Source organism: Symphalangus syndactylus, chromosome 5, assembly GCF_028878055.3.
Source record: "Symphalangus syndactylus isolate Jambi chromosome 5, NHGRI_mSymSyn1-v2.1_pri, whole genome shotgun sequence".
NCBI lineage: Eukaryota > Metazoa > Chordata > Mammalia > Primates > Hylobatidae > Symphalangus > Symphalangus syndactylus.
This window is the reverse complement of record NC_072427.2, coordinates 99,107,637-99,118,928: the sequence shown is the minus strand read 5'-3', so window position 1 is coordinate 99,118,928 and position 11,292 is coordinate 99,107,637. Positions and strand designations below refer to the sequence as shown.

General features: G+C 43.3%; 1 protein-coding gene across 14 annotated transcripts in view; it reads right to left on the bottom strand.

The window, feature by feature from the left end:
- Nucleotides 1–8,760: 8,760 nt before the first annotated feature.
- TIAM1 (TIAM Rac1 associated GEF 1) overlaps nt 8,761–11,292 on the bottom strand; it is a 458,079-nt gene continuing 455,547 nt past the window's right edge. For 13 of the 14 annotated variants that reach the window (XM_055279454.2, XM_055279461.2, XM_055279452.2 and 10 more), the window contains one exon: nt 8,761–11,177. In XM_055279454.2, coding sequence (XP_055135429.2) covers nt 10,708–11,177 — 470 coding nt within the window. In that variant the 3' untranslated portion in view covers nt 8,761–10,707. The remainder of the gene's footprint in view (nt 11,178–11,292) is intronic. The other variant, XM_055279467.2, reaches the window with a different exon arrangement.

Below are 11,292 nucleotides of genomic sequence, written 5' to 3'. Positions count from 1 at the left end.
TTTCTCCCATGTGTATATGAAATATACTTGTTCATCAGCTTCTGTTTGCTTTTCTTTTAATAATCTGTCTTTTGTTACACAGATCCCAGTTAAAAACTAAGAAGGATAGAAAGAAAAATTATTTTCCTCTCACAGGCAATTACAAGTTTTAAAACTCAAATATAATTTTTAAGAGAATTTCAAGATCAACTGCTTAAGAAAGAGAAGTATCAATAAAACATTGGTAGAATTCTCAAGTGCGTTCCTTATAAAAATTGAGTGAATAATATAATTTTAAGTAAAACAAATTGTGTATGCCCTGAACAAGATTAAGAAAAATTTTTAAAAAAAGAAACAGTTAATGGAATTTCAGGTGTATTTGTACTATAGATATCTTTCTGGTGTGCAGTTACAGGAGAAATCTGAAATCCAACCAGAAAAAAATATTTTAGTAAATTTTTCCTATCTTAGCTAAGATATAGATTATGGGTTTTAATTCTTTTTTAATTCTCAAACTGGGGTACTTCAGACTCACCTATCTGAACATGAATTATTGAGTAATACAACAGTGACACACGGCTCACCCACAAATTGCTAGTTTGATTACAGCTTCCATATTTGCTTTAAAAATCAGGCCAGGCGCAGTGGCTCATGCCTGTAATCTCAGCACTTTGGCACGTCAAGGCGGGCAGATCACGAGGTCAGGAGTTCAAGACCATCCTGGCCAACATAGTGAAACCCCGTCTCTACTAAAAATACAAAAATTAGCCAGGCATGGTGGCACTGCCTGCAGTCCCAGCTACTTGGGGGGCTGAGGCAGGAGAATCGCGTGAACCTGGGAAGCAGAGGTTGTGGTGAGCCGAGATGGTGCCATTGCACTCCAGCCTGGGCATCAGAGTGACACTCCATCTTAAAAAAAAAAAAAAAAAAAAAAGGTACAAAAATTGAACACACTTTCAAGGTAGCTTTTCCATTTTTTTAAATTCGATAAGAAAATGTTTATTTTTATTCTAATCACTTAGATCACTTTTAAGTCTAGATTGACTTTTATATATTTAACAGGGCAGTGCATAACTTTACAAGTGAATACAAAACCCTAATTAGAATAAAGGCATTTTCCAGCTGCTTCTCTACAAACGCCAGTTTTCACTTGATTAGTCAAAACCAGAGCTAGAAGCTTCCAAAGCGAACTTGGCACCATCTCATCATCTCAGAACACTGAGAACATTGAGGCCCTGCGGCTTCGTCGATGTGGGCTGCGGGAGGGAGAGGGAGACACAGCAGGTGGTGACCACTAATTGGTCACAGTGATAAAGTAGGTATTATTATCCCCACTGCAGAGGTGCAGAAAGAGACACAGAAGCATTGGTATTTTGCCCAGGTTCACACAGCTGGTCAACGGAAATGTCAAGGTTCAAGCACACAGGGGTCCCACCCCAAAGCCCATGCACTTCCTCTCCATTCAGACACCCTGTTCTCAATAGAGAGGGGAAGAGTGACAAAGCCTGGACTGCCCTCGACAATAACTCTGACTTCTCAGTAATAATTTCCAATTTCTTCTCAGAAACTCCCTAATTTTGAAAATATATTCCTTCTGACAGCTAAATGTCATAATAAATGTTTTTATTATCAATTTAAGTAGTTTCAAAGGATGCTATGTCTGGCTATGGTAGATTACTGCAGTAATGGTCCCTAAGGAGTCACACTTCCCTGGATCCATGACCCTGGAGAGTTCCTTCCCAACTGGACACACGGCTTGCTTTCGCCAAGGGTTATGAAAAGGTGAGCCGGGAAGAAGCCTGAAAATCACTTGTGTTCTAGGGCTTGCTCCTGCTACTCTTTGCAACCTGTGGTCACCATGTGAGGAAGCCTATGCTAGTCTACTGGTGGAAGAGAGACCACGTGAAGCAGAGACGAGCTGTCCTGGCTGGGGTTCCTAGACCAAGCAGCCTTCCAACTGACACATACATGAGGCCACAGGGTGTGAGAACATGCAGCCCCAGCTGAGCTGAACCGCCAGCTGACCACGGAGATCCACCAACCCAGCCAAGTCCAGAACTACCCAGCTAACCCCAGATTCATGAACATCATAAATGCTTGTTGTATTAAGCCACTAAGCCTTAGGGTGCTTTTGTTACCTAGCAATTGATCCACTTACATATTATAAAATTTGATATTTTCAAATAAAACTATTATGTCAGTTTTAATGTATCCAGTGTATCCAAAATCCCAAATCAATTTGATGCTCATCATCCATTCAAAGGATACATTTAAAAACTCGAAAATTTCACATTATTCCTTTTTTCTTTTAGCCCCATTTTCTAACATCCTATTATATCCTATTACCCTATCATACTTCTTTAGAAGAAAGATATCTAGATAAATGTCTATGTTAAAAGTTTTGGCATTTCCTATGACCTAAAGCTCCAACTGTTTTTTTAAAAAAATCACTCATGGATTGTGTTACCACTGCAATTATTATTGGCACACGATTGACCAATATAAAAATATATCAGCTAGGCACAGTGGCTCATGCCTGTGATCCCAACACTTTGGGAGGCTGAAGTGGGAAAACTGCTTGAAGCCAGGGGTTCCAGACCAGCTTGGGCAACATATGGAGATCCTGTCTCTATAAAAAATGTAAAAATTAGCCCCAGGGGTCATGGCATGTGTCTGTAGTCCCAGCTGTTCAGGAGGCTGAGGTGGGAGGATCGTCTGAGTCCGGTTTGAGGCTGCAGTGAGCTATGATTGCACTCTTGCACTCCAGCCTGGGTGACAGAGCAAGGCCCTGTCCCCCCCTCCCCACCGCCAAAAAAAATGTGTATGTATATATATATATTTTAGTAAAAGGTATCAAGGTTTATTTCAAGTGAATAACACTCCATCTCTACCTTGACTTTCTATCCATTCCCCAAACTAAATAACTCTGTTCCTGGAGCCATTACCACTTTCCCATCTGCTGGAGTTTATATATATGTGTGTGTATATATATATATATAGAGAGAGAGAGAGAGAGAGAAAGATACATAAAAATATCAAATATAAAGGGTAAAATTTCACTGGAAATAATCTCTTAATGAAATGGATAGAGATTTTTATTTTTCAATTAGTTCTTGTATCCAATCAGTGGATCTTATTTTTAGTTAGACAGAGTTATGCATCAATTCTATTTCTACTTTTCATTTTTGTAGATAGAAGCACAGAAAAGCCTTGTTTGAAGACTACTGGGAGTGAAAGGAGTTCACGGCAGTTTTATGTGTCACCCAATTCTCTGACCTCTTGAATTATCTGCACCAAATCAGAGATATCGTCTATAATGAATGATTTATCACCTGACGACTTGATTAGGTCCTTCTTCAAACTGATTAGGAGCAAATAATGAGAAACCACCTGACTTACCGAAAGATTAACTCCCTGGTCGGTGGTGTCATTTACTTTCTGAACACAGCATTTCTCTGTGACCGTTTGTTTGGTATCCCAGAGGTTCTTCCGCGAAGTACAATCCAGGACAGCTGAGAGGAGTCTTTTTTTTAATAAAATGGGAGCAAGATGACTGTGAAAAGGGAGGGAGGGAAGAGAATGTGCAGTTTATCACAAGCACATTCCCAGGCAGATCAGTTTTAGGAAAGGGCATTTGACATTGAGTATCTAGATATGGATTCCCCTTAAACCATCTGCACCCTTGAACCCTTGGAAAATCACATTTTGGTTCAAGGATCATTGCTCTATCGGGTCTGATGCACCTTACTCCAGCTGGTGGCGACGAACTCCCTGAGACTTGAAAGGTTAATAGGAGACCTGCCAGTCATTGTCTGTTTCCCTGGTTTTCCACAAAAATGCATCTCTTATGCAAGGGCTTTTAGTAAAAGGTATCAAGATTTGTTTCAAGTGAATGACACTCCGTCCCTACCTTGACTTTCTATCCATTCCGCAAACTAAACAACTCTGTTCCTGGAGCCATTACCACTTTCCCATCTGCTGGAGTTTAGGAGTGAATTTTAAGATTATGGTCACTTGAGACCTAGTCCTGTGACATCACTGGTCCAACTATTGAGTCTATTCAAACCTTAAAAAAAAAAAAGTCAATAAATCCTTATTCCTCAAAATGGCCATGTCTGTCATATAAAACTGATTTTATCAATATCGTAAAAAACTCAACCTTCATTTAAATCTGGAGGCAAGACATCACACAGCATGTATGAGGTAGGGGAATATTTAAAATCTCTGAAACTTTGAAGGGGAGTGCATGGATGCTCAACTCCTGTCACCAGAAACACCCAATACCCTGAAGACTAACAGTAAAACTCAGTGTGCCTGTAATCCCAGCACTTTGGGAGGTCGAGGCGGGTGGATCACGAGGTCAGGAAATCGAGACCATCCTGGCCAACATGGTGAAACCCCGTCTCTACTAAAATACAAAAAAATTATCCGGGCGTGGTGGCACACGCCTGTAGTCCCAGCTACTTGGGAGGCTGAGGCAGGGGAATCGCTTGAACCTGGGTGGTGGCAGTTGCAGTGAGCCGGGATCGCACCATTGCACTCCAGCCTGGCTACAGAGCGAGACTCCGTCTCAAAACAAAACAAAACAAAAAACTGAGTGTGAACAGAGAAAGGAGGACAGGAGTGGGAGAAGGCCCAGCTCACCAAGAATATCCGGCCCAAATAATCGAAATACAAACTCAGGCGGAAAAGTCATTTCTGTGACAAAGTGGAGACACTAGACAGGAAGTAGGATCTTGACATATCACCAGAAGCCAAACAGGAATACAGCATCTTAGAATTTAGAAATGGCAATCAAGATATTTAAAATGTATATAAATGTACCCAAAGCTACCTCTTCAGTATTCCCTCAGGAGGCAACTGGACCAGTGCACAGAAATATCCAATACAGGTGTTCATCATATTTACTTAATAACAAAATAAAACCCCTGGAATCCTTAATGCCCATCAGCAGGGAATCGGTTATGTAAATTACGGTGAACTATGACCATTATGATGGATGTGACCATGACTTACGGTGACGCAGACCCTTTTAGAATGTCATGAAAATGTCTACAACTTGTATCATTAAGAGTAAAAATCAGGTTAACAAAACTGTGTGTTAATTAAATATAAACTTTTAAGTGTGTGTGCACACATGCACACCCCATGCATATACTCAACAAACCAGTCAAGGACAATCAAATGTTACCATCTTGATTGAAAGTGAGGGGCCTATAATTAACCAACCATTAATGTCTAAACTACAAGGTAATGGCACCAGGCCGAACACACAAGCACAGAGCAGGACAGAACACAGGACATCCTGTAACCAAATCATTCTTGGGAGCAGCCCAGGAAACCCCAGGTGGTGTTCAAGAAAAGAAACTAAGTATCGAAGTTAAAAAGGATGAAGCTGGTGCCCAGAAAGCTGAAAGTAATCCCACTAGGGCCTCACGGGCTAAAGAAATCTAACTTCGGCTTGACCTGGGTATGAAGTATGTTGAAGAACATGGAAAAAAAAATTCTGAAGGATTATGTGATTCCTGAATTTTTTTAAATGTACTAGGGACCCTGGATTTGGGTTTTTTAAAAAAGTGTCATACCTCCCCAACCTGAGGGTAGTTGACTGTACAGAAAGTGCAAGGTGTGCAAATATAGTCTAAATCCCTTGTCATTTTTAACCTCAAGGGACCACCTGTAATCACAGCACTTTGGGAGGCCAAGGTGGGTGGCTCACCTGAGGTCAGGAGTTCGAGACCAGCCTGGCCAATATGGTGAAACCCTGTCTCTACCAAAATATACAACAATTAGCTGGGCATGTGATCCTAGCTACTTGGGAGGCTGAGGCAGGGAGAACTGCTTGAACCTGGGAGGCGGAGGTTGCAGTGAGCCGAGATCACACCACTGCACTCCAACCTGGGTGACAGAGTGAGAAGAGAGAGAGAGAGAGAGAAATAAATCCCAAGTGACAACAGCAGAGGATCTACTGCACACAAGTTAGAAGCTGTCAGCCCAGTTTGACAGCAGTGACATGAAGATGTGCGTGACTCACATCTCACTCAGGAACAAGGTCGAGGTGGTGGACTCAGTGATGGTAGAAATTGACTTACTAAAACAGTAGAATGTATAGGCTAAAGGTTGTTTCATGATGTAGAAAGAATAGACCAGAATAAACTCCATTGTCGATGAATGAGGTTTTCTATGGAATGCATTCTATTGGTATGTGGTGGGGGGTGGAGAGGCATATGACAGGCAGAAGAATGGAAACAAGGTGATCCCAGGAACACGACCTGGGAGGGTTTCTACCCCTGCACTGTTCAGCAGAAGACAGTATCTTGCCAACAGCATCCATATTCCATGTGTTTACAGAAGCCTTACACATTCACGGTTTGTGTTCTGAATACTCCTTTTTCCTTCTTCCACCAATGACTTCCTTTAGAGAAGCCTAGGGGGATTGTGACACTGCTTTTTTTGAGATGGAGTCTTACTCTGTCGCCCAGGCTGGAGTGCAGTGCGGCAATCTCAGCTCAGTGCAGCCCCACCTCCACCGGCCATGACACTGCAATTTTGATCTCACACATTCTCTATGTAAGTGGCTAAATATTTTGAGTATTTATTTCTCTCCTTGTATTTGCACGACTTCCCCCCAACCTGCTCAATGCCTCCCTTCCAAGGCAACTGTCACAAGGGTTCCCTATCCCAGAATAGGTTTGCATCAAAAAGCAGAACTGCCTATAAAACTTGGGTATCAACAAAAAGTTTGCAAAAAAACACAAGGTAAGGGCTCCCCGCTGCAACCCAGCTTCTCTGTCCTCATCCCCATAACCACACATACACAGAAAAGGCAACAGCCAGCAGGGCATGATGGCTCATGCCTGTAATCCCAGCACTTTGGGAGGCCGAGGTGGGTGGATCACGAAGTCAGGCGTTCGAGAGACCAGCCTGACCAACATAGTGAAACCCCGTCTATACTAAAAACACAAAAAAATTAGCCAGGTGCGGTGGCGGACACCTGTAATCCCAGCTACTCGGGAGGCTGAGGCAGGAGAATCCCTTGAACCTGGGAAGCGGAGGTTGCAATGAGCCAAGATCACGCCACTACACTCCAACCTGGGTGACAGTGTGAGACTCCCTCTCAAAAAAAAAAAAAAAAGGCAATAGCCCCTGGCTGGGGATAGAGTCAGGAGAGCTCTGTGGAAGGGGAGGGACCAGAACTTGGGCAAGGCATCCTGGCAACGTCCCAGAGAGGAGACAGAACACTGGGGACCAGGCTGCAGAAGTGTCCTGGGTGAGCAAAAGGATACACTAGAGAGCCCACCATCACGCATGAAGGAGCTCGTGGATGGATGAGGACACTGGTCACTGCTACAGTTATCTCTGCAGAAGGGAGCACTCTGCCCCCAAACCTCAAGAACAGAAAGGGAGAGGAAAACTGAGGATGGTTTTCTGCCAGCCTGGTGGGATGGAGATGAGCCTGAAAATAAACGAAAACTAGTGGAGAAAGGCATGATGATTATTCCTCTATAGTTGACTCTGAGCACTCATTTCCTCTGCACACATAGGCTCAGCTCTTGGTGAAGAAAGCAGCCCAAACTGCTAAATCTCATTTACACCAGAGTGCAAACTGCTGGAATAACTTCATGGAGCAGGTGTTAAAGCTGGCTTCAGTCATCCCCCAAGACGGATTCATTGGCTACAGAGAGACATCTTGTGTCTTGAAGATGTACATATTGTTGCTGTAACGCCTGAATATATTTAAAGAGGAATGTGCTCCAAATCACTGCTCAACATCAAAATGTTTGGAGGCCACCAAACGAACGTGACTCAAACATGAACATGGATGAGTCAACAGAGGATCCTGTTAAGATGGAAGTTCTGGTTTAGTGCCTCTGGGTGAGGCCCAAGTTTCTGCATTTTTCTGAGACAGGGTCTCTCTCTGTTGCCCAGGCCGGAGTGCAATAGTGTGATCACAGTTCATTGCAAGCCTCAAATTCCTGAGCTCAAGCGATCCTCCCACCTCAGCCTCCTGAGTAGCTGGGACTAAAGGTGTGAACCACCACGACTAGCTAAGTATTTTATTTTTCATAGAGATGGGGTCTCACTATGTTGCCCAGGCTGGTCTCGAACTTCTAGCCTCAAGTGCTCCTCCTGCCTCCCAGTTTTCCGCACTTCCAACAAGCTCCCAATGACATTGACACTGCTGGTGTCAGGACCTCCACTGCAAGGACCAAGTAGCTACACCACAGGGCTCCCCATGCGCCAGGGAGAGGCTCTTCTAGTGACAGGAGACAATGTTTTCACTGAGGGCAGGGATGGATGGGGTAACGTTGACAGGTAAGATTTGTAAGGGACTGGGAAGGGTCAGATCTGAGGACTCTGACAGGAAGAGAAAGGCAGCCCAAGACTGTATTTACCTTGTTTTGTGATTCTGTGAAAGACTCAGGCAGCAGGCCCCCGGTGATAAAATGTGGAGTGATTCAAGAGCTCAGTCAGGCCAGTTGGAGCTCTGCACTTCACCCCAATATTTTCACGGGAACCCCCCAGCCTGCTCCCATCGGGATAGGCAGGAGACTGGAAAAGAAACAGTGCCCAGTAGGGGCAACGTTAGGTCAAGATGCCAAGCAACTGTAATGCACCTTTTTTTGTTGTTAAAACTTCAAGCTCTACCACAACAGCGTTCTCCTGATGAACACGAGTTATTTCAACAAATGGCATTCCCAGGAATCTTCTCCCACGGCCTCTCTTCCACCAACAATTCACACTCATCCTCCCATCCAAAAAGGCATAGAACCGCCCAGACACTTTTCATTATTTTTATTGTCTGACAAGCATTTACAACGTTCCATTCATAGACCTAAAAACATAAAAATAGACCTTCTTTCAGCTTATAAAAGAAATATATAAGAACTTTTGACATAGACACGTCATGACCTTATGTACAAGACACAATGGCACCCTCTCCAAGCACCAGACTTCCGAGTGTTTTCAGATGGATGTGTTGCACTGGAGCCAGTAAATGCGACGATTAGAAGCCTCTGCTTCCGTTTTCCATCTGGATGCGATCGAACCGGAGATGATATGGAAAAATGCAGTGATACAAAGGGTATAGAAACCATTCTAAAGCTTTTTAAGAAAACCAGAAGATATAGCAAAAATTTAATAGAATAAAACTTTCAAAAGATCAAGCTCGAAGCCCTGGAAACCCGAAAGGTGGGGGGAATACAGGGTGGGAACGCAGGAAAAGCAGGCAGAGGCACAAGAGCATGATGTACTGAACTCTCTATTGTCTGGAAATATAAAGTCATAACTGATTTTTATAAAATATAACTCCTAAAGCTACTATAAAATTCAGGTCTTTAAAGTACCTACTGATGTGTCAAACACCAAATAGATATTTTCCCCAAAAAGAAAGTTTTCATAGTATTTTAAACCCTTCTTAGGAAGTGGACATTGTGACATGGAAAAAGAAAAAGCTATAAACCTTTTAAAAAAAAAAAGTTGAAAGTGCTATAACTTGTTTTTCTTCTTAGTATTTGGATATCTGTTTAGACTGTTAACGTTTTGAGCATGTTTACCCTGTTTCGTTGGCATGAAGAAAGTGTTAAACACGAGAGAAGTTTTTAAAGAGGTTGTTCTGTTTAAAGGTTTGGTTATGGACTGTCAGGGAAGGGGAAGGTAATCTATGGATGAAGATGCAATTTTGATGGAAAAACCAGTGATCACCATGGCAACCCCATGAGAAGGAGGCTCCCCTCCCTGCCATGTGCAACAGACACACACACCGCCCACCTGGGTGTCATGTTTAATCCAACCAAACTCCCATCTCAAATATAGATTCAAATGTTAAAAAAAAAAAAAAAAATCCGCTTCTTGGAAGAAAAGTATATCCTTAGCATGAGCTTGTTGGCCTTTCATATATAAATATAAAACCACCACGCCTCACTCTCTCTGTAAAAGGTTATATCCTCATTTTTTAGGCTCAGGGATACACTAACACTGTAAAATTCTCATCTATTTGTGCCCCTGTATCTCAGGTAAAATACAAAAAATAGTGTTTCTTTTCTTTCTCTCAAGCGATAAATTTGGATCTCTTTTCGAAGAGTTTGGCATCTCTATAATTCTATGCAAAACTAGAGCTTCCGAACACGGACACAGTAAGACCAGCCATAGACCAAAACAGGAAGGAAAAAAAAAAAAGGCTCATTGAAACATGAATCGCCACCCTCTCCTCACACATTCTTAAAATACACAGAGATTCTCAGACATGGAAGAGGGAAGGGTACAGTCAGAACACTGCAAGCTGTACACGTTTCATTTCATTTTGTGTGTGAAAGAGGTTTCCCCAACTAGGAGACTGATTTCAGATAGAAGGATCGTGTGTGTGCTACTATCCCTTAAATTAATCTGTCATACATCCATTAACTCCTGGGGGTGATTTGCTTTCCAGTGCTATAGAATCTTTTTTCTTTTAATTGTTCAGGCCCTGATTCATTGAGAATAAATAAAAGCCCTTAGTAATATACAGAAGATAGGACTCAAGCTTATTTGGGATTCTGAGGAATTCTTTCTGATGTTGTTGAAAATGACAAAGTTGAGTGGCTACATGGCTTCAGAACCAAGTCAGCTGCCAAAACTGTGTGTGCAAGAGCGCGACCTAAGGGGACATTCTTGTCGACGGTACAGGAGGGTGGGCAGAGTTAGGGCAGGAAGTATCTACACACATTCTCTACGGGGCAGGTGACACAGTCAGATCTCAGTGTTCAGTTTCCTGGAGGGGGCAAAGTCTTCGCGCCTAACCCAAATGACTTCCTCGCTTGCGCTCTCCAGGCCTCCATTGATCCCCGACAGGGCAGCTTGCTTCTTGAGCTGCGCCATGCGGGACGCGTGACTATCCAGGGTTTTCCGGCCTCTTTCCCGCTGACTGATGGAGGTGGCCTGAAGCCGCTCCTGCAGGTCTCTGTCCACTGAGGCGCCCTTCACGGACTCACAGAACTCATCATCGTCACTGAGGATGTCTGTCTCCTTGATGTCATCTTGCTCTTCATACTGAGCAAGATCAAACTGCTCCTCTACCCATCGGTCAGTGTCCCCACCACCGGGGGGCTGCTGGGACTCTTTCTCCGGGCTGCTTGCGGAGACGGCATCAGAATCAATGGTAAACCTGTTTCGAGCCAGCCGCCGCCTCCTCCTCCCAAGAGACTTGCTTGGGGCAGACACTGCACACACACACAAAAATATAAAAATAAAACCCCCACATGCTTTACGTGAGATGAAAATCCACAAAGCAAAGGACAGGAGAAAATAAAAACCGAAATGGTATGCATTGAATGC